The sequence below is a fragment of the Berghia stephanieae genome, chromosome 1 (genome assembly GCF_034508935.2).
Source record: "Berghia stephanieae isolate SIO BIC M18660-M18661 chromosome 1, UCSD_Bste_1.3, whole genome shotgun sequence".
In the NCBI taxonomy this organism is placed as follows: domain Eukaryota; kingdom Metazoa; phylum Mollusca; class Gastropoda; order Nudibranchia; family Aeolidiidae; genus Berghia; species Berghia stephanieae.
Genome location: NC_088360.1, coordinates 35,653,372 through 35,681,308, shown reverse-complemented (window position 1 = coordinate 35,681,308; position 27,937 = coordinate 35,653,372). Strand labels below are relative to the sequence as shown.

The 27,937-nt window shown below is 34.7% G+C and overlaps 1 protein-coding gene across 2 annotated transcripts in view; it reads left to right on the top strand.

Annotated features, from left to right (window-relative positions):
• Positions 1 to 27,937, top strand: part of LOC144973047 (pyruvate carboxylase, mitochondrial-like) — a 48,791-nt gene that overhangs the window by 1,256 nt on the left and 19,598 nt on the right. The window contains exons 2-16 of one of the 2 annotated variants that reach the window (XM_078915017.1): positions 5,540 to 5,896; positions 6,469 to 6,653; positions 6,880 to 7,045; positions 8,128 to 8,273; positions 8,832 to 8,949; positions 9,540 to 9,810; positions 10,285 to 10,447; positions 10,856 to 11,038; positions 11,236 to 11,470; positions 13,383 to 13,397; positions 19,298 to 19,522; positions 23,452 to 23,608; positions 24,752 to 24,858; positions 26,168 to 26,301; positions 27,291 to 27,540. In XM_078915017.1, the coding sequence (XP_078771143.1) occupies positions 5,704 to 5,896; positions 6,469 to 6,653; positions 6,880 to 7,045; positions 8,128 to 8,273; positions 8,832 to 8,949; positions 9,540 to 9,810; positions 10,285 to 10,447; positions 10,856 to 11,038; positions 11,236 to 11,470; positions 13,383 to 13,397; positions 19,298 to 19,522; positions 23,452 to 23,608; positions 24,752 to 24,858; positions 26,168 to 26,301; positions 27,291 to 27,540 (2,548 nt within the window). In that variant the 5' untranslated portion in view covers positions 5,540 to 5,703. The remainder of the gene's footprint in view (positions 1 to 5,539; positions 5,897 to 6,468; positions 6,654 to 6,879; positions 7,046 to 8,127; positions 8,274 to 8,831; positions 8,950 to 9,539; positions 9,811 to 10,284; positions 10,448 to 10,855; positions 11,039 to 11,235; positions 11,471 to 13,382; positions 13,398 to 19,297; positions 19,523 to 23,451; positions 23,609 to 24,751; positions 24,859 to 26,167; positions 26,302 to 27,290; positions 27,541 to 27,937) is intronic. The other variant, XM_078915025.1, reaches the window with a different exon arrangement.

The window sequence follows — 27,937 nt, the reverse complement described above, 5'->3', positions numbered from 1 at the left end:
ATTCTATGAACTATCATATCATCTTCCCGTTCATACCACCAATATGTGCTAAAGGTGCATCACGTGCTGTTTACTGAGGAAGACGAAACAAAAGGTATCGAACCATGTCAATAACATCTTCAATGGGGAATATTATCAAATGTGAGCCATTGCCTCAAATTGACATTGCGTTTACGTGGTCTTGAGGTATGTCATTCGCCTTCGGACCTTCCTCACGGCATGCTCACTTCATCAGTGGGGACTTGCTACCTGCCCAACATGTATCCGTTGTGGTCAAGAGCCCGAAACCGCAGAGCATCTAGTTGAACGTTGCGCTGTGACGAAGCTTCGGGCGGGTTCGCGACCGCACACGATTGCGGCGATGAGTTTGCGTCCTGGATAGATCATCATACTATAGTAGTGTGAGAACCCTTAGAAGCTGCTGCCTTCGGACCATGACGTAATGCTTTGGACCCAAATTGTCAGGGTTCTAGTCCCGCTCTTAGCGGCGCATAGTTGGGTGCTTGGAAAAAAAATCCTACCTACCTCTTTGCTCACATTCTCTAACAGGACTGACTACATGGCTGTTAACAGCGTTGGTCTCTGTCGGAAAAAAAGTGAAGCATCGCTTAATAGGCGTCATTTCTCGTCCTACATGTTTTATGTTGCTGTTGGCTAGGGACCCCATGTAAAGCGAGTTGAGTACGTTTAGTGGATATTGCTCTCTATAAATGCTCAATCAGAATCATAAAAGGGCGGGTGGTTGGATGGGAGCATCACCCTTGAATCATATACCTATGATGTTCGCATGGGTGTACGATCCGATAGTGATGTCGTTTCTTCTTCTCTTTACTAGCCTATCCTGCTTCTTTGGTCCGTGATTGTATTTTTGACAGGGATATTTTTTTCTGTAAATCTTCTGCCTGTTTGTTCTTGGTTATTTATAATTTAGCTTATGATATCTTTAGGTTATGATTTTGATTTACATTTGTACTATTTTTGTTAGATTGCTTGTTTTTTTTGTTTCAGCGGTCTCTCATATAACCTCAATTGTGTTGGAAGAGACCTAAAGCAACAAACAAACAAAGAAAAATCATAAAAGGTTGATTTTATGCACTTTATGAAACAATAATTATTCCACACAATGAAACAAACATAACCCGTGTTTCATATTATTTTTACGATAAATCCAGTTATCAACATCACTCCGGGATAATACCGTTTTTAGACGATTGGTCACAAATATGCAATTTTGCATAATTTTGTTAAGCAACCCAGTCTTAAATACTATTAAATTGGTTTTATACATTTTATAAAAACCAATTAAGATACCTTTTCTTTTCATTTGAAGGAGTCGAAACGTGTTTCAGTTTCAGCACATTAACCACTAACTGCTGCACTCTAGAAAGTCACGCTGTATTGAAACATTTGTCCAGGAAACTCGTATTTCAAATATCGATCGAGAATTTATATAGCGCAATATCCTCTAAACGTACTCAAATCGCCTTACATGGGGTCCCTAGCCAACAGTAACATAAAACATGTAGGACGAGAAATGACTCGCGAGGTCCCAGGTTTGAGAGTTTGTGCCAAGATGAGGGTCGTTTAAATCGATCGAAATTTGAAGGACGAGTTTCCTGGCCAAACTTTTAAATACACCCCCCCCCCCCAGAGGACGGCAATTAACTGGTTAATCATTCTGTTGAGTGTAAAGGCTTTGGTCATGCTATTTCAGCCCGTCCATAGCTGTTCTAAAACCCTCGTCAGTCATGCTTTGAGTAAATCTCTCATAGTCTTATTGATGACCTCTTGAGTTTTGAAAAATGCTGACAGTTAGCGGAATGTAAATTAAATGAATATTGATGATGATGATAATAGATGTGTACGTGACCCTATCGACCTCTAGTCATTTCATGCTTAATGCACATATTATGGTCATCGTATCTTGATGGGGGGGGGGGATAGATTGAAATGGTTAACACAGTTAGTCCAAAGAATCATATGACTGAAAAAAAAAGAACTCAAAGAGTAATGCCTTTGTCATTGGACAACCATCGCTATTCATTCATGGATCATCATCATCATCATCATCATCATCATCATCATCATCATCACATCATCATCATCATCACATCATCATCATCATCATCATCATCATCATCATCATCAATCAACTCGTCTTCTCTCTCTCTCTCTCTCTCTCTCTCTCTCTCTCTCTCTCTCTCTCTCTCTCTCTCTCTCTCTCTCTCTCTCTCTCTCTCATGCCTTCGTCATTGAACAATTATCACTATTTCTAGAACATCTCGACTCAACCCCCCCCCCTCTCTCTCTCTCTCTCTCTCTCTCTCTCTCTCTCTCTCTCTCTCCACACGCGCGCACATGTCCATGTCATTAAAATACTAGTAAATGCAGAACGACGCGCACTAGTTCGCTGATCGACTGGTTCAAACTATGCTGAAAGTGACCTTTGTTTTACTGCTGTTATCTAATTAATGTTGTTTTGTAGAACATAATCAAATCTGATATCAGAATAGATGATAATATAAGATGTTTTGTCTAGACTTAAGCATAAGTTGGGCTATATAAAATCGGTTACGTAATGCAGTATGTACTGGTTCTTAATATATTCTCATCCACGTGAAAGTGGATATAATTAATTAGCAAAATGTTTTTAAAAGATCAGCTGTTTATACTAAATGGCTCAGTGTTGTATATTATATTCCCTTCATCAAAATACACAACACACCATCTTACCACAATCACCCGTATTACTCCTGGAGGGAAGGGTAGAAGGAATGGACAAAACAGAAATTCCCGCCAAGAATATTCCAAAGTATTGAATGGTTTCTGACTGCTCTGCAGTTGAAGAGGAAACCAGAAAAAAATTAAAGAAATTAGAAATTAGGTACAGATGAAATGTGCATTAAAAATCGATTATCTGTTAATAATATGAGTATATCAAACTGCCCCAAATCGAACTTAAGCCTACTAACTATTCTGCCATACTATACTAACGTTGGGGGTCATCTTTTATATGTTTTAAATCGAAGATTTGTTGAAAAAGCAAGAGTGTTTTATCAGAGTACGACGTTGATTTCGATTCATAGAACAGATCTGGATGTTCGCTTTCATGTCATCAATATTCCTGGTTATTTCAACATTCGGTAAGATTTATTTATTCTCATGATCGTATTCGAATAAGCCTTAATTGGAGATTCTCCATTTCCTCCAAATTTTCCGATTTTGCCAACTTATTTTTAAGCCTCAGAAACCAACAATGTTGCTCAAACAATAGCGCCCCTTTCCCGAAGTGTGCCAAAATTGTTAAAACACCTAAAATGCCAAGGTCTTAAATACATCGATATAACGAGGCTTGATTGTATGTTTAAGACAAGCACTAAATACACTTCACCACATTATCCTATGATATAATAATATAATGAAATTATTTTGTTGTTGGACTGGTATCCGTTAATTGAAGGGATTTATGATACCACGTGCTTAATCTTTCAGTTGCATACGAAGTCATGTTATAAAATAGCATACGCCATAGTTCTATATTTACAAGTGTTGTGTGTATTTAATTTTAACATTATTTTCGTGTGTTTATATTTATGCGTGTGTGTGTTTGTGTGTGTGTGTGTGTGTATTATGAGAGAGAGAGAGAGAGAGAGAGAGATAGAGAGAGAGAGAGAGAGAGAGAGAGAGAGAGAGAGAGAGAGAGAGAGAGAGAGAGAGAGAGAGAGAGAGAGAGAGAGAGAGAGAGCGCTAGTGTTTTATCTCACTTATCATGGACACTCATTCATTTCTATCGTCCCACATAATTCATTTCTATCGTCCCACATAATCTCATTTACACTCAGACTGCCACAGCTATCAAGTACGCTGGATATCATAGTATACATATATATCCATACATGCTGACTACTGCAAGTCTGGTCAAATTCAGTTAATATCATGTTCCCATTTGCATTCATTGTCTAATGTGGAAAGGAGTATTGTGTACGTTTGTCAATATGTGTTTAAAATAAAATCGATATTTGCTGTCAAGAATTTCTTTCTACAAGAGTGTGAGTGTTTATGTATTTTTATGTGTGTATGTGTGAATATAACATAACAAATGGATTGAGTTGTTGAATATCTTTACCAAGAATACTATCTGTATTAGATTAATCATTTGATGGTATTTTATGTAGCCTATGCGGGTGGTTGGATGGGAGCATCACCCTTAAATCATATACCTATGATGTTCGCATGGGTGTACGATCCGATAGTGATGTCGTTTCTTCTTCTCTTTACTAGCCTATCCTGCTTCTTTGGTTTGTGATTGTATTTTTGACAGGGGATATTTTTTTTCTGTAAATCTTCTGCCTGTTTGTTCTTGGTTACTTATAATTTAGCTTATGATATCTTTAGGTTATGATTTTGATTTACATTTGTACTATTTTGTTAGATTGCTTGTTTTTTTTTTTGTTTCAGCGGTCTCTCATATAACCTCAATTGTGTTGGAAGAGACCTAAAGCAATAAACAAACAAAAAACAAAAAATGTAGCCTATGAAGCAGTTTGAATTAGATTACAAATTCTGGCGCTGAAATGACCTACACGTATCAGAAGCCCCCCCCCCCCCCCCCCCAAAAAAAAAAAAAACAAAACAAACAAACAAAAAACAAAAAAACAAAACAAAACAAAAAACCAAAACCAAAAACAAAAACAAACAACCAAAAAAAACAAACCCAACCAAACCCCTTCTTCCCCCCCCCCCCCCAAAAAAAAATAAATAAAAACACACAAAAAAACAAACAAAACAACAACAAAAATAACAAAACAAAATTGTTTACAAATTGTTTCCTTTTTTAAGTTAATTGATATTACTCATCAAGTTTTTGTCTTATTATTTTTCTCCTACATAATATGTAGACAGTCTTTGATGTGGGATCACGATTTTCTTCTTACTGGTAACTATTGAATAGCTCTGTCTGTGATTTCCATAATATTTCAAATGTTATGCCCAATACCATACCTTGAATATCTGTTGTTTGACATGCTTCAGTACATTCTTATTCCTATCTCCCCAATAATTTGCGCTCATATTATAAGTTCAATCATTTAATGCAAAGTGTTAATTGTCGTAGATCTGATATTGTCGTTTTGTTGTATGTTTGCGTAATATGTGTGTCTATATAATATTTTATACAGTACTGATCCTTATAATGTGAAAGAAACCTGCCTTTTTCCTCATTTCCAGAGTAGATCCATAAAGTTTGGTTTGGAGTGTAGCTAATCAGACTATAGGCATTAAAAAAATTAAATAATACAAGCTTCTGATGACCAAATAGGCATTGGCATACGCTTGTATGTTTCAATGTTTATAAATGTTTCCTGAGGTGGTTATAGCCTGGCCTAAGCCTAAATACTATGTCATGTTTTGTTTTTTCTCTCTTCCCAGTGAGGGCTGGTTTATTTTTAAAGCTCAGTATGAATTTATTTATTGTTTAAGCATATAGTTATGCACTTTTGGTTATTTTAAAATGAATTCTCATTCCGTCTTTTTTTTTCAGTTACCATGAGTGGATGACCCCCATCTCCTATTACAACACACAAACAGGCTTTGGAACCTAAACCAATCCACCTCCTTGAGAAGGGGTGACAACTTGTCTAATACACCCTTCTTCGCTTAAAGAGGATATTACACATTCATATCCTCAAGACTGTAACAACAATCATGCTTCGTTTGCAGGCCCGCACATCTCGTCTGCACCATGTGGCTAGTGCAGCTCTGGCCCGAGCCACTACTGCCACTTCGGTGCATGGTGGTTCCCTTGCCCTTAGTCTGCCCGATGTGAGACATAAGACAACAGAGGCCCAACCCAAAAGTGAAATCAAGCCCATCAAGAAATTGATGGTTGCCAACAGAGGTGGGTAGGATTGAATGATTTTCATCAGTAAACTCTCAGTTCTGAGATTGAAAAATCATATTCTTTCAGGAGATTAGACAAAGAATATCAAGATATAAACTTTCTTTTTATAATTGAGTCTGGTTTGATATCATTTCTCGCTTGCTCTAAGTTATAATATTTGAGATAAAACCTAATAATAATAATTATTATATTAATCATCCAAATCTTATCATCAAAATTAGTCATCATCTAAACACCTGAGTTACTTTAAGTCAGAGGCAAATTACTTTGTGGGTTAATTCGCAAGAACAATTGTTTCCAATAGCATGAGGCTGTTGTGATATGATTAATACTTTAGAGGTCGGGTTCCATTCAACTTAAACCCGAAATCGTCTTACTGTTTTAATCAAGAAAGCAGTGGTATAGATGAGACTAAGGCTTCATTCCCATTGTTGTCTTAGATCTTGTTTAAATCATGTCCACAATAAACAATTGGAGGAATTGTGAAATGAACTAAATTTAATCTCACTGTTAAAAGGTTTAATACTTTTATTTTTGACTTAACATTTGCAATTTTCTTTTTGTTACAGGAGAGATCGCTATCAGAGTATTCCGTGCTTGTACTGAAATGGGCATCAAAACAGTAGCAATATTCTCTGAGCAGGACGTCAATCAGATGCATAGACAAAAAGCTGATGAGTCTTACCTCATTGGATTAAATATGGCACCTGTAGCAGCATATCTCAATATCCCAGAAATCATTCATATTGCAGAGGTATTCCGATCATTTTGTTTTGTTTTTGTCCTTCATGAGCTACCAGTGTTTTTATTTTTCTGAAATGGGACAATATTCTTTAGATTTTTTGATTTTTTTTGTTCCTGGCAGTTCATATTACATTTGCCTAGAGACTTTTTAAAATAGATAACTATGATCATGCATTTGACCTTGCAACAATCTTTTATCCTTGCCCTCATGACACATTGATTTCAATCCATCACAGGAAAATGGAGTGGATGCTATCCATCCTGGTTATGGGTTTTTATCAGAGAGAGCAGACTTTGCTCAGGCATGTGTTGATGCAGGCATACGATTCATCGGACCAAAGCCTCAAGTGGTACACAAGATGGGTGACAAAGTAGAGGCCAGACAGGCAGCCATTGATGCAGGTGAGCCTTGGTTTGCAAACCTCAGATTGATTAAAGATTAAATCTAAATAAGCTAGGTGTTGTCTATCAAATAACATGTGACCCATCGTCTCAAAACAGTATTAATGTTGAAATGAACCAGATGATGAAAAGTGATTGAAACGTTAAAAGATCAGAAATATGAAAATTTATTTATTAGTTCCTTGATGATTTAGATATTTTCTTCTTAATACAACAAAGAATGTTGGCAAAAGTCTCATTTTTCTGACTTTATTTTTATCATCTTAATCACTCCAACAAAATGTCATTTTGAGATGATGGATCACAAATGTGTTGTGCTCTTAAACAATAAATTTACATATGAGGAGAATATAATGATCAATGAATTGGACTTAACCCTCTCCCTACCACCTACAGCAAAATCGTCACATTTGTTACGACAGAATATACATTTTCTCTTAATCAAATTTATAGTGTACATCACAATGTACTTTGTTTAATTAATAAGAACATAAAGCTGTTTTGTAGAGAGCTTGTTTGAGTTTTAAAAATCAATTTTTCTGCTGGGTAAGCCTGCCATTTTGGGAAAATACTGAAAATGGTCGGTAAGGAGAGAGTTAAAATGCACATTTGGAACGTGCTGTTTAAAAATGATCTAAGCTGTCAGGGGAATGACACATTGAACATGGTTAATCATGAATTGTAGATTGAACCCGAAAATGTGTTCTTTAGTTAATCAATTGATCCTCTAATTTTGTCAAGAGTTTGTAATAAGAAATTTATATTCAATGAATATCTGAAGGAAACATTTTCAGGGCCCTGAAAGTTAAAAGTACTGCGTCAAACTTAGAAGTCTTACAAATGATTGAGGGTTATCTAAGACTAGATATGGCTGAAATAAAAGTACTCTTGATAAGACTGGTATCCTTTTTTATTGGATATTAGTAATTTTACAGTACAGAAATAGGTTAAACTCCAGCCACATGGACGTCCCCATTACCCTGAAAGATTTTTATCAGCAAAAATATTTCAATCACACATTTCTTTTGCTCACTAAAATGGCTTCATATTTTTTTTCCTGTTTAAAAAAAAAATTCCTTCAGGAGTGACCGTAGTGCCAGGTACCCCAGGCCCTGTGGAGTCTGCAGAGGAGGCGTATGAGTTTTGTAAACAGCATAGTCTGCCCGTCATATTCAAGGCAGCTTATGGTGGAGGAGGCAGAGGAATGAGAGTAGTGCGACACCTTGATGTAAGGATGCTGTTATTTTTGTTATTGTTATCATTATTGTAAACATTCATTTGGGTGCTGGATTTCCAGCTTAACCCAGATTTCCAATTTTTGAAATGAATTTTAATTTATTTCCATAATCTAGATCACCCAAACATAATACTGTTTTGAGTCAGTAGGTCAGATTTAAAAATAAGTTTCAGGCTTTTTGAATTTGTTAGAAATGGATATCAGGCTTATTTTGGCCTAGCATACTTGCTTCCATGACAATGTTAGAAGATGATTATCAAGAACGTTATGATGGTTTTGTATGTGGTTGTATTATCATATTCAGCGAGCTCTTTGAACAGCATTTTCTTGACCAGTCTGTTCAGGAATACCCATGCTTGTTCCATGTTTAGAACCCAAAGTATTCTCAATTCCATGCAAGATATATATACAAATAGAGAGAGAGAGACAGGCAGACAATATTGATAGTAATTGTGAAACAAAATATACAATGAGAAATTAATTTAATAGTTTGAATTTTATGGATGGACATGTGTCAGTAAATGTGATTCTCTCTCAACTCTTACTTAGGATGTCGTAGAGAACTTCAACAGAGCTTATTCTGAAGCTCTTGCAGCCTTTGGAAATGGTGCCCTTTTCATTGAGAGATTTATCGAAAGGCCTCGTCATATTGAAGTACAACTGTTAGGTAAACTATCCATTTTTACCACTAATAATTATTCTTTGATTGAAACATTTTTAAAGTTATGATTTATTTGATCGTGTGCTAAAATTAATTAAAAATTGTAACCACTTCATTCCACAACAATGGTTGTGTGAAATTATAAAAGTGAAGGCTGCAAAAATAGTTTACAACTGTCGTCTTTAATTAGTTAACAATGACTGTTTTTTTTTCTTTAAAGAAGTGTATATACAAGCATAATTTTTGTATTGATGAGAAGGAATATCTTGTTAAATTTTACACACATCAGAAATTGTCAATATCTATTTATATGATTAATTATGTTTATTTTATTTTTAAAAAATTTTTTTAAAATCTGTTTGTTTTCAAATTATTTTTCAGATTCCCTCAATGAATGGGATAGTCTATGTTTAAATTAGGAAAAATTATCTGCTTTCATCATAGAGGTTTTAAACCTACCTGGTTTTTATGTTATTTGATCAAGTTCAATTTCAAGAAAAAAAATAGCTATATGATTTAAAAGATTAATTTTTTAAAAAATCAGTTAAGCAATAGTTTTTTCTTGACTGATGGACATTTTTTTCAATAATTATCAGGTGACAAGCTTGGAAATATGGTTCATCTTTATGAGAGAGACTGCTCTGTGCAGAGAAGACATCAGAAGGTGATAGAGATTGCCCCTGCCCCCCATTTTGATCCTGCACTCCGTGATAAAATCACAGGTGATGCAGTAAGATTAGCAAAGCATGTTGGATATGAGAATGCTGGTACAGCGGAGTTCTTGGTCGATAAGAATGGAAACTATTTCTTCATAGAGGTCAATGCCAGATTGCAGGTGGAACACACAGTCACTGAGGAGGTCACAGGGTAAATTGTTTGGTTATCTGTAATTTGCTATTATTTGAAAACAATACAATGGAATGCATTACATGAAAATCTGAAAGATAATACAATGGTTTTGGTATTAACTATGAAGAGTTATGAAGAAAATGAAGAGAACTTGTTTTAATGTTAATTATAAATGTGAAAAGTGTTGGTCAACTATGAATATGAATATAAAAGTGTTAATTTTGTTGTCAACTATGAATATGGATATGAAAAGTATTGGTTTTGTTATTAATTATAAAAATGGATCTTAAATGTTTTGGTTTGGTGTTGATTATGAACATGGATATGAAAAGTGTTAACTATAAATATGGACATGAAAAGTTGGAAAAAAGTATGAAAATTAGAGGAAAATTCTCAGGTGGATATAACTTATCAGCTGCATAAATTGCAAGCTGTATGCATCATGGTGACTCTTAAGTCAATGAGTTGATTGTTATTTTATTCCTGTCTCAGAGTGGATCTTGTCCAGTCCCAGATCAAGATAGCAGAGGGTCATTCCTTGCCTGAGCTCGGCCTTCAGCAAGAAAACATCAAACTTAACGATTCGGCCATACAGTGTAGGATGACTACAGAGGACCCTGCCAGAAACTTCCAGCCTGATACAGGAAGGATAGAGGTGTGTCCTATACGTGATATCAATTTTACTCCTGCAATTGTCAAATGTACCTATTGAATTGAAACTATGACTTGAACAAAAATAATTACAGAACCTAAACCCAATTTCAAATATTCTTCTGTTCTCATTTGCCCTTCTATCCCTTATTTAAATGTTGATGTAAGCACATTTTATTTTTAAAGTTTTTAAGTTTAAAAAAATGTCAACAATAGATTTCCACATTATTGGTGTAATTTTTAACACTAAATATACTTCAAATCAGCACCACGTAGCTCTTATTAGTTTTATTAATCTGCTGCATAAGTCTAGTCAGTGAATTTTCAGCTATGGACTAAGCACTGATGGTTGTGTTATTTTTTTACCTGATTCCTTCATCACTACTTTTCAAACATCTTCTTGCCAACGCAGGTATTCCGTAGTGCTGAGGGAATGGGTATCCGTCTGGACAGTGCTTCTGCTTTTGCTGGTGCTGTGGTGTCTCCTCATTATGACTCTTTACTTATCAAGATCATTGCAACGGCAAGGGATCACCCATCCGCTTGTGCCAAGATGTTGAGAGCATTGAAGGAATTCAGGATAAGAGGTGTGAAGGTGAGAACTTTGAGTTTTAATTGTTTTTATCTTACTTGATTCTTTGCTACTATCTTTGCACATCTAGTTAATGATTTGTTAATGTTTCAAAGAATTGTGATTTTGATAAGTCAAAATAAAAGAATAATTGATTTTTTTAAAAGGTATTGATGTAATAAATGTTTTATCTGTAAGGTTTGTGCCTTTTTTTCTGCCAGACCAATATTCCATTCCTGATGAATGTGCTGGAAAATGACAAATTCCTGAAAAGTTATGTTGACACATACTTCATTGACGAGAATCCTGACCTGTTCCACTTTGCCCCAAGCCAGAACCGAGCCCAGAAACTGATCCACTACCTTGGCAATGTGTTGGTCAATGGACCATCTACACCACTTGGCACAAATATTCCCCCCTCAGATGTTATTCCCTCTGTCCCTCCCACTCCAACAGGTAAACTAAATTTAGTGATCTTTGTAGAGTTGTGTTGCAAAATGCGACATTGTTTTAATGCTATTTACAGGCATAAACAGCTTTTTATTATTATCAAATGCCATTCATTTTCCACAGTTAATAAATAATCAAAACAGAAGAATTTTCTTCCCAAAGGAATATGAGAGAGTGTCTTAAACTTGTGTCAAACTTTTGCTGTTGTAGATGTCTTGCAATGGGTTTATTTTATTTGATGAAAATCAAAAGTGCTACATGCTAGATGGTTTTTATTTAGACAATTTCTACAAAAGCTTCTCTACAATACGAATCGACCTCCTAACATTGAAATCTGTTGAAAATTATTCCATTTTCAAATGTCTCCGTATGCAGTTAAAGACTCTTCAACTGATTTGTGAAGGGAATAATGTTTATATAAACCTGGTATGAGACTGAAATTTTGTTACTGGAAGTTCAATTGGGACACACGCTTGTAACAGACGAACCCAGAGAGGGACTGTTATTGAAGAAAATTTTACTCAAATTTAGATTTTTAAGTTTGACGAGTAAATAATACTGATAGTGTTAGAACAACAAGTCAATTAAAGATTGGTTAAGGATCTATTGATGAGTGATTTCTTAAATAATCTCAACATATCAAAAGTTTCCACAAAATGGGTGACTCAGCTCTTTACTCAATACTAAAAGCAATGCAAAGCTGATTTGAACGGTACAACATTGATGAGTATATCTTTTTCAAAAAATTTACAATGGATCAGCTAAAATTTGAATCAGATACAGTTGGAATCTCCATGATCCCTAACTTCAAAGCAATAAAAGTGCAACTCTGAAGTGGAAAATATGCAGCCTAATTTTTGGATGTCTATGGCATAATTTTAGCACCTCAGCAAGAGAAAATGATGAGGATATTACAAATGATTATTATATTTCTTTGTAAAACGACAACAAATGCTGATGAAAGAACAGCAAAGGACGCTATCCTGATGAGATCATCTGGCCTTGCATCATCAGAATAGTTTGCATTCCCAGGACGGAAAAAAACATTTTTCTTGAGAAATGACTATGAATTGTGCGAATTTGAGTTTTCAGTTGGGTTTTCCCCATGGTAAGGGTTAAAAGAGTTCTGGATCATCCCAGACGGTATGAGACAAGTGAAGACTGATGTTTAGTGGCTGCCTCTTGGATCATGGATATACAATTACATTGGGATAATGGTTTGTGTTGTTGCAGTCTGTTAATGTTGCATTTCTTAAACAAAGTGTGAACAAGACAAAACGGCATATGGTTATCGTTAGACAAACTGCCACAATCAATCCATTGAAACAGGAAGAAGGGTAGGATTGGGTTAACAGTAAAAATTGTTCTATCTCTCTCTCTCTCTTTCTCTCTCTCTCTCTCTCTCTCTCTCTCTCTCTCTCTCTCTCTCTCTCTCTCTCTCTCTCTCTCTCTCTCTCTCCCCCCAAAAATTGTTCTCTCTCTCTCTCTCTCTCTCTCTCTCTCTCTCTCTCTCTCTCTCTCTCTCTCTCTCTCTCTCTCTCTCTCTCTCTCTCCAAAAAATTGTTCTACTCTCTCTCTCTCTCTCTCTCTCTCTCTCTCTCTCTCTCCCCCTCTCTCTCTGTCTCTCTCTCTCTTTTATTTGTCTTTACAAATATATCTATCTTTCCCTATAGATCCATTTAAACAAATATTCAATCCGATTTATTTTAAATTGATAAGCCTGATCCTATCTCATTTTATCAGAAGTTTGTATAGCACGTTTACAATAAATTATGACATTGAATATCCTGCATATATATAAGAAGACATAAAATGACAGTGACAGAAAGTACTTAACCAAAGGGCCTGTCAAATTGTTGCATGTTTCGATTTATTGTATATTCTCCTCTTGCTTTTTTGTATGAACAAAAACTTTCAGATGAGAAGGGCAGGGGTAAGCAACATGATATTAAAAATGCACTCCCCCAAAGCTTTGGGTCTGATTTTAATTTTTTGCTTGTATATTTTATATATTTCAATTTTTTACTTGAGTGTGTCAAATTTATAATTAAATTTATGTAAGTTTAATCACTTGATTAGTTTGAATTGCATATAAGATTTAGACTAACGCTTGGTAGGTTACTGAATGCATCCCAATATTTTAAAAAACAAAACTCCGGTCAATACAGTCATTCAATGCAGCACATGATTAGGCAATGGGGATGACAGAAATATAAATCTGGATTATTATTGGCATAGAGTTGCCAATTGGCACTGCATGCCACAGTGTATGTAATTATTTAATAATCCTACGGTGACTTCAGGATGGCACAATACAACTTGTGTTAAAAGAGAGATAGAGAAAAATATTTTCTAGAAGATGAACATCTTTTTTCCTCGACATAGACTGAGCACGATGCATTTGACTTTTGTACTTTATCTTTGATGTTGCTTTACTGACAATAGATAAATAATATCATCAGCCTTGCTCTTTAGTCTTTATCCAATTATTTGATGATGACTTTGTTTGTCAGAAGACTCATGAGTAGAATTATATATATATATATATAATTATATATATATGTATATTGCTTTATTTTCCAATTGCAGCTTTTGCTTATCATTTTTTCTTCTTTTAATTTATTATGATGTATGACATTTGGTATTTAAAGTTGTCATGACTGTTACCATTTTAGGTTTTTTATTTTTACAGCGTAAATCACAAATCCAATTTCAACCGACCAAGTGGATCAGACTATCCATGTTAATTAACTATTCTCAAAATCTGTATTAAAATCAGGCACTTGTGCAGTGACAATTTAGGGCTCTCTTGTAAGATAAAGATCTGAAAAATATGAAACAGTGCCAGACAAAGCAAGAAAGAAAAATACATTGAAAAAAAACAAAAAAACCCAAAAATCATTCTGCTCGTCAGTTGAGGCAGGCTGATTTGTTGGGGTGGTTTTTTTTCTTTTCTTTTTCTATATTGCTATGATTGGCACTGCTTCACAAACACTTTTTCAAATCTTTATCAAGTGCGCAGTGTTTTTCAACCAGCAAAGGTTTCTTTTGAAACACGAATCAGAATATATATATATATATATATATATATATATATATATATATATATATATATATATATATATATATATATATATGTGTGTGTGTGTGTGTGTATGTTTATTTTATTTTTTTAATTAAAAAAAAATTATTAATATTTTTTAAAAACTTGCATTGTAAACACATTCCCGTCTCGGCTATTCCTGGAATACTTTTAGTGTGATTCGTTCAAAATTGAAAATGTATTGATTCATATTATTGCAAGATTTTCCTTTAAGTTGTTGTTTTGTTTTCAGGTTGAAAGTATTAATTTTGTCTTTGAATCATGCAAAAAGTTATTAAAATGTTAAAACATGAAACCAGATCATTGTATGATAAATATCCTGTCCTTCATAACACTTGATTTTCAAGTGAGACAGGAGCAAAACTATTTTTTTATCATTGGCACAAAGATATAATATGGTGTTCCAAAAAGAAATAAGAGTTTCGTGAATACCAAACACTCGAGTGATAACAAACAAGATTACTTTTTCATTAGCCAAGTTCTCAAATATAGTTGTGTGGATTTTGTGAATTTTCGAGATACTATGGTCAAGAGTAAGATAAGAATAGTGATTGAGCTGATAACAGTATAGCTCATATTAGTGCACATTTCCTGAAATGTTGCTCAGTCAAAAGAGAAGTAGCACAACAAATTTTAATTGTTGCTTTGATGAGAAGATGAGTTTGTTGCCCCATTTCTGCTTTCAAACTTTAAAAAATAAAACCCAGGAAGTTTCAATTTTATTAATTTGACAATTTTTTTCCACTGCTTTTAAAGACAAACTCAAGATAAAGAGTAACTCAAGCTAGAGCAATAATAATTCCCATGGAGCAGTATGCAAGTGAATGGACTGTAATTCGCTTTCTCCCCTCTGAAGAAGATACTATATTGCAGTTCTTTATCAGATCCAATAGTAAATCCAGCTTTCCAATCACGGAAAGGAAGGCTTCAATAAAGATTTTAAAATAACACACATTAAACTAGATCCACTGTTTGAGATGACTCGTGCTCCATTGCGAGTTGTTTGATCCAAGAATGAATTTGACACATCGAGGTACTCGAATCACAGGTTTAGACCTGAATACACAGAATCAAAAGAATAGGTATCAATCGTCTCTCCAATTAGCCTATAGACTTCAGACATGCAGACCAATGCCGACTTCCGTATCACGCCTTTTCGACGCCACTCCTTTCTTTTAACAATTTTTCAAATCAGATAGTAAGGACTGCCTGTTTAACGTTTTAGATACCCAATCCCAAACAATAGCATTTTTCAAAAGTAGTTTAGCATGTTAAAAAGTCTTTACAATTTAATGTTTTTTTTTTCAATTTTCTCTTAACTCATGTAATTGCATGATTTAAAGACACACTGTCACCAGATATATTACAAATATTTTTTCATATGTAGTGAAATATGTGTCTACTGTAAACAATTTGATTACCGTGCTTTGAAATAAGAGTAAAGACCAAAATAACAACTTTGTAGTAAACAAAGTATCAAATAGCCTCATAGAATCTTCAGATTGTCATAATATTCTAGGGTAACCATCAGGAGCTGCTGCCACCTCATAGAAATTCAATAGATTAATACTAAATGAAGTTTTTAAAAAAATTACATACGTCGAAAGAAACATCCTCCCAATGTCCTAATTTTGATAATGATCTTTACTGTTTCTTTCTAAATTAAGTCATATAACTTTATAACAATCTGCCAGCTGATATTAAGTTAGTGAGTAATGTTGAGCTATTTAGGTATGTGATACTGATTTCACACTCAGAAGAGCACCATAAATGATTTTCAAACTTTTTCAATGCACATCCACAGTTATACTCAATTTGTCTGAGTCAGCAGATTTGAGGAATGCGACAGCATCATTTAACATTTACTATGGAATGTTTGCACTTTTCTAAAAAAAAAATAAAAGAGACAATCCATCTATTGGTAAAGGAATTTACTAATGAAATAGAAATGATTGATAAGTTATATTATTGTGGATTTAGTCAAGATTTTGAATACTGTGAAAGAATTAAACTTGTTCAGCAATCCACAGACAAAACACCTATGAAATTATTGTGGCCTATGCCACAAAGACTACCCAAGTTTTCTCTGGAATCTAGACGTGATGCTATATTCTCTTTGATTCACTAGACCTGAATAATAATAATTTTTGTGCCTTTGGTCTAGTATGTGACATTTGCCTTTAGGCCTATAGGTTGATGGTTCAACCTTGCTGCAAAGTTGAGTCTTTGGAAAAGGCTCTTAACTCACATCTCCTCACCATGTTTAGGCCTCTACCTGGCCTGTGATAGTGCTTTCTCGATAAACTGTTATCATGCTTACAAGCATCATGGCTTTCCAACATGTAAAATGTTAATGTTGACTGGAACCCCTAGTAAAGCGCTTTGAGCGAATTTATTTAATATTGTGCTTTCAGATTTTGGGACTTTAAATTTTTTTTTATTTATTTTTTTTTTTTACAAAAATAATTGGGACAGTGCTTGAGCCTATATAGGAATTGAACCTTGACCCTTTCAATGTAGAATTTACAATGTACTTCTTCTTCTAGGTTCCATGCCTCCATTCCTCCCTGTCTCTTGCTTTTTCAAACAGCTCTTGGATTGTTAGGTTGGTGAAGCCCTTCACTTGGTCTATGAGTGTTTTTCTTTGTCTCCCCCGGGCGCGTTTACCAGGTATTTTTCCACAACTTGCCAGGTATTCATTCTTATCTTTCCTTACTATGTGTCCGAAAAAGGATAGTTGTCGATCCGCTATTAAGGGCATTAGTTTCCTTTGTTGGTATGTTTGTTTTAGCACTTCTTCGTTCGTTTTGTGTGCAGTATACGATATTCTCTGCATCCTTCTCAAGCACCACATTTCAAAAGCTTCAATGTTCTTTTGTGTTTCTGCATTTGTAGTCCAGCTTTCGCATCCGTATAACAAGATTGGCCACATGTAGCACTTCAAGACTCGGAATCTAATCCCGAACGACATCTGTTTGTTTTTCAAAATGTTTCCCAGGTCCATGAAGGCCTGTTTGGCTTGAGTTATTCTTGCTCGTATGTCTCGGTTACATCTTCCATCTGTTGTCACTATTGAACCTAGGTATTTAAAACTTTCTACGTTGGTAAGTTGCTCGCCGTGAATCGTTATATTGCAGGTGTTGTTGTTTTCGGGGTTTTTCTGTATTACCATGCATTCCGTTTTGGTGATATTCACTTCCATTCCCTTGGCTTCACTATCTACTACCACTTTGTCAACAATCTTTTGAAGTTGGATTTCTGATGTTGCAATGAGTACCGTATCGTCTGCGTATCTTATATTATTTATGTTGTGACCTCCTACTTTTATTCCCTCCATATAAGTTATGCCCCTCATGATTGTTTCTTGGTATAGATTAAACAGATCTGGTGAGGCAACACACCCTTGACGGACTCCTTTCTTAATAGGAATGGAATTTCCTGTAGAGTTTCCGATTTTGATAGATGCCTGCTGGGTGTAGTATAATGTTTGCATGGGTCTGAGGTCTTTCTCATCAGTGCCAATGGAGTGCAGTTGTTTTAGTATTTCTTCATGGCGTACTCTATCAAAAGCTTTTTTGTAGTCGACAAAACAGAGGTATAGTGGGGTCTGAACCTGTATAGCTCTTTCACTCTGTACAATGTACATGTCTAACTATTTGGCCATAATAATATGCATGCCTATGTGATCAATTTGTCATCCTTCATCTACTTTACTAACCATACTTATTGTACAATACTATGCATAGCTTTCATAGAGGGGAATTTGTCCTGTCCTCAACCACTTTTCAAGACAAATGTGTTGGTCATATGAATTTATAACAGACAAAAATTAATTAGTCTTGAGCTATGAAATGAAGAAGTTAAAATGGCGAATCAAGATGTATAATGGAAAAATGATATTTTCTGAAAAGCTACCCCCCCCGCCAATCTCCAATTAATTTTGTTCTTCCTGCTTTTGAAAATTCCCTATATCAATTTTGTTCATATTACGAAGAATAATCTAACTTTCAATATTATCCACTGACTCTATATTTAAATGACAGTGGGGTCTTTTGTCTTTGATTAAAATGATTACTGGATTGCGATGCCTGAACAGACGATCCAATCTATCCCGCATAGTTTTTTTTTACTCTCTAAAGATTTAAAGTCTCTATTGGGCTCTCTTGTAAGTATTGAAAAGTACTTGAGAGCATTAGGAGAGTGAAGCATCCTGTTAGGGATAAATTGGCCTCACTATTGTCTTACAGTTGCAAATAGAGGAGACTTTATTCAGAAATATATAATTATGGAGTCGAATAATAATTGATTTCTCATCTAAATACTGATTTTGGCCTGACATCATATTAAGATATTCAAATAAATTGATATATAACATGCAATGAATCAGTCTTAATATTTATTTAGTACATTGAATTGTTATTAGATCCAAAGAAATTACTCTCAGACTATTTAATTTTTAATTTCTGACTGAGGTTATTTTTTTAATAACTAGCATCATTTCTCCAGAAAGGTCATAAAATAGATTTTTAAATCTGATGATTTTTAAACATTGACATTGCAAAGACTCTCAGTACTCTATTTGTTTTGGTTGTGACTTACATCATACATTGGTGTATGGCATCATAAAGCATGCTGATTATCATGATAATGATGAAGATACGTTGCTTTTGCTTAAATGTGCACATTTGTAAATATTACTTGATCTTTGCAATTATTTTATTTATTTTCAGCTAAGCCACCACCTCCAGGTCTGAGAGACATCATCGTCAAGGATGGGCCTGAAGCATTTGCGAAGCATGTAAGGGAGCACAAGGGTCTCCTCCTAATGGACACCACATTCAGAGATGCACACCAGTCCCTTTTAGCCACTCGTGTCAGGACTTTTGACTTGAAAAGAATTGCACCATTTGCCTCCCACTATTTCACTCCTTTATACAGCTTGGAAAACTGGGGAGGTACGGTTGAGGAGTCTGAATGGCCATATGGCTTCTCTCTGGAGAAATGGGGTTTCCCGTTATGACTCTTTTAAGTGTTGGTTAGCTAAAGCTTTTTTAACTCTTTAAGATTCAACCCGACAAAAACCGACAACTGCATAATATTCATGGGCGGGGTAGTCAAGACTGGCCTCAGTAAGTAAAATCCAATCGTTGTGAAGGAAATGGCAGGCCCTGTCACTGCCGCAGGGTGTTTTCAGCTTTGATTTTTATAATTTTGCCGACAGAAAACAAAATACGTTTCAGAAATTGCGATTTAAATCCTATTTTATTTGCGGGTGAAAATAATTGACATTGCACTTTGTTTGGTAAAAATCGGTAAAAAATTACGACTTTGGTGATGAAAAATGACTTTGAAGACAATTATTGTAAACTTTTAAAAATATTATGAATAATTTATAACTCCCTTATTTGTGGGTCGATTTTGTCATTCGAGGTATCAATTTTATTGTAATAAAGAGATAGGAACTTCAGAGTTATTTTTTCTGATGCGAAATTATTACTTTGTAATTTTAGCACCAAGAAAAAAAGTCGGTAAATAAATTTGTAACACCTCTTTGATAGACCGCCAGGGTCCGTTCGTGTAGAATTGTGAATCAAGCGTCTCAAAGTCTTCGACCAATCACGGGCTATCTATCCAGCTGGCCGAAACAAAGACGCTTCTCCCCGTCGATGTATTACGCTATTGTTATGCAAGGAATATAACACCTTATGGAGTAGGCCTAAAAGCTAAAATCTAAAAGTAAAAAATATAATTCTGAGGAATTTGAAAGTCACATTGCTGAAATCAGCTTGAACAAAGATGAACATTGGTCTTTGTTTCATAAAAATCGGTTGAAAACCAACTGTTTTACGAATAAATTTGATTTTAAAAATTGCTTTTGTTTATTTTAGCTTTTTTTAGCAACTTTTTTATTTATCGGCCGATTTTCTTGATTTTTATATCATTCTTTATATCTCAAAGAGACGAGATCCGTGATATACTTTGTTTGTTTCAAATGTAACTAGAACATAATTTGGCTTTTTTACCTATCGACCATGCCTGGATAATTTATTCAACAACGTGGCGATGTGACGCAACTATTCCATGGCCGTCTTCCACTGCATCGACGATGATTCAATTCATTGTTGACGGCTGTTGACACGTGAGCTGCCAGAACGACCAATCGTTGAAGGGTCAAGATGCTCAGTAGCCAATCGTTCTTCGGTCAAAAAAACTTAAGAACTCACGAGAACAAAAGTTTGAAATTTGGTGATGGACGGACCTATGAAATCGTTTCTGGGCGGAGTTTAGCCATGAGTGACCGTAGAAAACGAAAAGGCGACTACAGATATCAAAGGGTAGGCTTATATCATCAAAGGATGTCTACATGATTGACATGGCCATATAGGGAACTCATTATCTACTCCCCCAAAAAGAATCTGAACACGAGAGGGTTAATCCATAGAAGGATGTAGCTGTTTTTGATTAACTAGGCATTATATGCTGTTCTAATGAGTTCCTACCAATCCTGATAGCTTAGTTGGTGAGTGCTCACTTCACATGTAATGGGACCAAGATCGATCCCATGAAAGTCAAAATTTTTTTCAAAAAACCCACCCTCGTCCCACTCCCCTAGCAGAAATTAGGTAGCTGGGTCTGTTAGATCTGATGGAAAGTACTTCTTGGTAGACAAGTGTCCTATCCAAAGGGTAGCAAGCAATTGTCCATTGCACGCAATTGAAAACAGTATAATCTCCGGCTCCTTGGGCCTTATGGCTCTGAAGGACTCCCTAGGAGTTTCTAGTTAGTTCAGGGTAGTGTTGTCTTATCTCTTTGCTTTTATTTCTTCTTTTTGTCCCCTGCCATTGTTCTATGATATCCTGCCAACATCAGTGCTTGAAGATTTTATATTTTGAACAGTATAAAAGTCAGTCAATTAACAATGGCATTAAGCCCATAACCACCCATTCCTTTAAATGTGGTAATATGTTATTGATGCTTTGCGGTTTGGTAAAATACTCACAACATCTGCCAGTCTGATTAAACATACCAATACACAAAACTGTGTAGCCTTCATCATTTATAGTCTGCTTGATATAATTTAGTGAGAACTAATCAGCTAAATGGCATAATGATAAAGAGCTGAGTGATGTCAACTCCATTCCTTCTATACATTAGCCATTTGCCAGTCTTGGTGAAAAATCAATGATTAATGAGAGAGAAGGTATTGATGCAATGATTGATTTGTTTTTGACGAGGCATGCCATGTTGATTAAAATTGTATAATTTGGTGAGGATTATCATGGAACAGGATTCATGTGTCCTCGATTCATTTAATCTTTTTTTGATATATGGGTGTATTGGTAATTCCGTATGAATGTGAAGTAATAAGATAGGTTTACACATTCTATTTCATCTTCCAATTTTTTGACTAAATACTTTTAATATTACATATATGAAGAATGGAAAAGAAAATCTTAGATAAAGAAATAAAAGGATGTTCTGTATTATAGTCCTTTCCACAACCCATGCGCAATCATTGACGTGGATATCTTCACAACTTTATGATGGATTTTAATGATAATTGGTTCGAACACTAGAATTGTTAGTGACATTAAGCCAATTTTTTTTTTTTGCATCGGTTAGAGTACCATACTTTGGGATTTTTCTTCTTTACGGTATATAAAAACAAAGGGTCTGGGATGAGTGAACAATTGGATGGTGTACGTTAACAATATTATACACAGTGAATTCTGTTGTGATTACGATTGCTGAACACCCCACAGGCTTGACCAGGGGTTTACTTTTCACAAGATTCATATGCACTACTCACTAACATCGTCACCCTGGTTTCAAAATGACACAGCAAATTATACACTTTTTACACACTTGACATAAACAATTGTTACATTTTAATAGTTTAAAGCCAGAGGCATAGCTTCCTGTTGTGATTTCTACATTCATAAAAAACTTGATAACAATATGGATTAAACATGCAAATTTGTCACAATGAGGAAAATTTACAAGTAGTTCTCCGGAGAGGCAAAGCGCAGAATTCCTTTTCATGGCATAACAATACTATTAATAGATTACCCGAACCAGGAACTCAGAGTGAAGAGGTCAAATGAATAATTATGTCATTTTAAATTATGCACCTCTTGTATTTTAAAACTGTGGTTCCTTTGAATTGTTATACTGTATAAAACTTACATGGTGTTAAAGAAGTTTAGATCCAGTGATATCTCACATTGTTACATTACAAGCCTTTTTCAACACTTAAGTACTATTTAAATTATATATATATATATATATATATATATATATATATATATATATATTATATATATATATATAAATATATATATATAATATATATATATATATTTTGTTACACTATTTGAAACAGCCCAAAATTAGTTGCTAAGCAACGCCACTGAAAGCAACTTTGTTGCAAATATTTTCCTTACGGGAAAGAGAATCAACACATCATTACTGTAAACATTTAAAAGTTTTGAGGCATATTTTATTGCAAACGCTGAGAAGAAGATCAAAGGAATTCAACGTTGAGAGAAAACTGTTTGGTCTATCACTATCAGTATTCACAATTCGTACGTCACTTAAGATGTAAGCCCGTATGTAAAAAATCACGGCACCACATTACTACCGTTTTCTACGGCACCACATTTCGTAACTTTGGAGGAATTTGCAACATATTTCGTGCACACGGGACAATAATGGTGCTGTTCCAATTAAGCCCCTTGCACTGCATTATTATTCTTCTTCTTCTTCTTCATCATCTTCTTCTTCTTCTTCTTCTTATTATTATTATTATTGTTATTATTATCATTTTTTTCTTATTGATGTTATTATTGTTGTTATCATTAATGTTTCTGTCTTTATACTACAGGTGCTACATTTGATGTGGCCCTTCGATTCCTCCATGAATGTCCTTGGGACCGCCTTGCCGAGCTGAGAAAGCTCATCCCCAACATTCCTTTCCAAATGTTGCTGAGAGGTGCTAATGCTGTTGGGTACACAAACTACCCTGACAATGTTGTATACAAGTATGTATTCTAATATCTTTTCTGTACATGTGGTAAGGGAGAGGGGGAGGGGGGGGGGGGGGTGTTACTGGACTCCCTTGGTCTTATCAAATTGGAAAGTACTGGTGAAGATTAATAATGATAATAATAATAAAAATAATAATAATAATAATAATAATAATAATAATAATAATAATAATAATAATAATAATAATAATATATCTTTATTGTCCCCAAAAAAGTGGCAATTTGTCATTTGGTTACAGATTTATAACAATACAATATTGACATAGACACACTCACACAAGATGCACACTAGTAACATAGAAGTTATCGTAAAAAAAAAAAAATACAAAAAAAAAAAAGATTATTATAGAAATTATTACATTTAACAACTCAGTCTTTAATGTACATTAAAAACAAACTTTAATGTAGGATAAAACATTTTGCTTCTTCAAGCCTTCATTATATTTGTTTTCTTCCTTCTGTTTCACTGACTATTCTAATTCTCTCTCACCAACAACACACTCTTGTCATGCACCTTACACTCACACATTCGACCTTGACACACACGCTAATAAGGAAAGTACTTTGCAGGATAGCAAGAAATCATTACTGTTCATTTCACTTTACTTTAAGAATAAATTCTGTGAACTTCACGGATTCAAAGAGCAGACGGCTACTACTTGCCTAGGTTCACAATATTTTCATAGATCTCTTGATCATTTAACAAGAATAGATGTGATTAGTGTTTAGGTAATAATAATAATAATAATAATAATAATAATAATAATAATATAATGATAATGATAATGATAATGATAATGATAATAATAATGATAATAATGATAATAATGATAATAATAATGATAATAATAATAATAATAATATATAATAATAATAATAATAATAATAATAATAATAATAATAATAATAATAATACACAGTTATACAGCGCTCATTCTCGTATAAAACACAAGCTCTGGGCACTTTACAATATAAATTATCAAATTTGAAAAAAAAAAAAAAGGCTTATTATTTTATCCTATGGAAATACATACATGTATATTTTTACCTCCGATTTTTCATATAATGCCTTCTAGTTGATATCAAGATTTGAATCATAAATTGTTTTGGTGATTCAGAATTTTTGTCCTTTTCCAGGTTTTGTGAATTGGCAGTGAAGAATGGCATGGACATCTTCAGAGTGTTTGACTCTCTCAACTATCTCCCCAACATCATTGTTGGCATGGATGCTACTGGCAATGCTGGTAGGTGATGGTTTGAATTGTTATATTCAGAAGACTCCTTTTTCTCATTCAGATGTTAATGGAAGTATTTACATGGAATGTTGTTTGAGAAAGAAAGGAAAACAAAACAGAGCAAAAAAAAAAAAAAAATCAACTTACAAACCGCAGATCTTTCAAACTCAATCCCAAATCCCTGGGTGGGATTCCTGACCTCTCATCGTGGCATGAGGCACTTACTAGATCTCCTATCCTCTAATATCTGTTTTCCATCATGCTTTCCGTCTTGGTCTTCGAATGATATTACTTGGTTTTGTCCTGGCCCTGGCCAGATACCCTAGTTGAGAGGGAAACAGTCAAATGTATAGTTGAGTTTTGGGAGATGATATTTTTTGTTTTGCAAATCTCTGTTGTGCACTATATTATGTTTTGTAAAATTTGAGTGTGTTCCTCTTAGTAGGGATCTTTTCTGGTGTCTGGATGAGACTTTTGGTGATCTCAAACCAAGTACACTGATAGTGTGCTCTTGAAATCTACAGCTGTTTCCTATTTGAACCAATTCTCCTTTGTCTTTCCTTTTCTTGGGTGCTTTAATTGTAATTCTAGAACTTTTTACTCTCCCATTTTCTTCCTTTTCACTGGCGCTGATATGACCTGAATGTGTTGCAAGCGCCATGCGTGTGTGTGTGTATATATATGTGTGTGTGTGTATTAAATGATAGTTGAGTGTGACATCTTTAGTTCACTCATAATATTTGACATATGTCATTGCAAGAGATATGTGTGGGTCCTTGAATATGCTATATACCAAAGAGAGTGATTCATTGTGTAATATTAAATCAATTTTTGAATTTGTAAGAAAATGGACCCATTTGAAAATGTTAACATAAAGGAACGTTATTTTATACAATCATCTAATAGAATATAAAGTAAATGATAGGGAAAGAAAGGTGAGTGCAAATTTAACTATGTTCTGGTGGTGATTATTACTAACACGATGTTGAAATGAAATTCACACCTTAATACTCCCCCCATGTTCTGTTATTTAGGGTCAGTTTTTTAAGTAGTCTCGTAAACACAAATCATTCTTGGAATCTACTTCTATTTCCCATTTGAATCGGTCTCCTTGTTTTTTTGGGGGGTTTTTTTTTGTTTTTTTTTTACTGGAGTTTACTTCTAGCTCTATAATCTTTTTTGTATTATTTCACCATCTTTTTTACTGAAAGAGTGCAAGGACCATACATTGTTGAAATTAAGCACACATCATTTTTTCAATTCCGGATTATTTAACTCATATATTATTAAGTAATATTTACATACATTTTACTTTTAGGTGGTGTCATTGAGGCAGCCATTTCTTACACTGGAGATGTATCAGATCCCACAAGGACCAAGTACAACTTGGACTACTACGTAAATCTGGCCAGTGAGCTGGTCAAGGCTGGGACCCACATCCTATGTATTAAGGTGAGCACTGATATTAGTTAGACCTAGTTGTGATGACATCTAAAGGGTTAGGCTGTCTTAAAATTTGAACTTTTTTGTCATTATAATCTGTACCAAAAATTCCATAGCGGGCAGGGGGGTACATACTGTGTCTTCTATCCCCTTATATCTGTTTTCCAACATGCTTTCTGTCTTTGTCTCGGAATGAGATTACTTGGTTTTGTCCTGGCACTGGCCGGAATCCTAGCTGGGAGGGAAACAGTCAAATGCATAGTTATTGTTTTGGGAGATGATATTTTTTTCCTTGTAAATCATCTCTCTGTTATGCATTATTATTTTTATTTTGAATGTATAATGTAAGCATTTGAGTGTGTTCCTCTTTGTTGGATTTTGTGCTTGTGTCTGGATGAGACTTTTAGGTGATTTTAAACTAAGTACATTGGTGGTATGCTCTTGGAATTTATATCTGATCCCTATTTCTTCTCAGTTCCCATTTGTCTTACTTTTTCTTGGGTGCTTTAATTGTAATTCTAGAACTTTTTACTATCCCATTTTCTTCCTTTTTACTGGCGCTGATATAACCTAAATGTGTCGCAAGCGCCGTAAAACCCTTAAAAACAAAACAAAACCATGTACCAAAAATTAACATGAAGTAGAGGACAAAAGTGTACATCTAGACAGTCAGCTTCTTTAAATTATGGTAGCTTTTTTTTAAATGTACAAATAATCAATTTAATGCAATGCTGCCAAAATAAGAACAGGTTTTATGCCGTATGATTTGCCCCAATTTTGACAAAAAATATCCTCTTATATTGCACGTATTCCATTGTCTCACCATGCTGCATGTGTAATGTTGTACTAGATATACCATCTCAACTGGTCACCTGTACCAAATCAAATTCTCCTCCCTTAAAAAAGAATGTGGGACATAAAGGCATTTCTTCCGATTGTATTGTTACACTTGTTTTTTTTCTTTTGATTTTTTTTTCTTTTTTTTCCTTTATGTATAGGACATGGCAGGACTGTTGAAACCAAGAGCAGCCACCCTGTTGATCAAAACTCTGAAAGACAAGTTCCCAGACATGCCTATTCACGTACACACCCATGACACTTCTGGTGCTGGTGTAGCTGCCATGTTGGCAGCAGCAGATGCAGGAGCAGATGTTGTTGATGCTGCTGTGGACTCTATGTCTGGTATGACGTCACAACCCAGTATGGGAGCAATTGTGGCTTCATTGCAGAGGACTGAACTTGACACTGGTAATTTTTTGTTACTTTTTTCCATTCAATTTTTATTGGTTTAGATTGTTGACACTTTGTTTACTGTCTTACTCATGATGTGATTGCTAATTTATTGAAATCTTTGATCATATGTGATCAAAACTCATAATCAGTGACAATGGGAGCCTGGGTGAGGACCTTCAACCTCCCACATAGATCAAGGTCATCTGTGTCTCATCATTCTCTCTATATCTCTTTGTCTCCTCATTAGGCGGGGACCATTGGTGCCCCTGGCTGGTGGATTTTTCATCAATCCCCAGTCCCGCTATCTCTTATCCTCCTAAAGTGTGTCCTTTCCATGTGGCTTTGCGTCTGTATTTTGAAATAAGATCATTTGGTTTCAGTTGGGTTCTGCTTTCGATATCTCTTCCCCCCC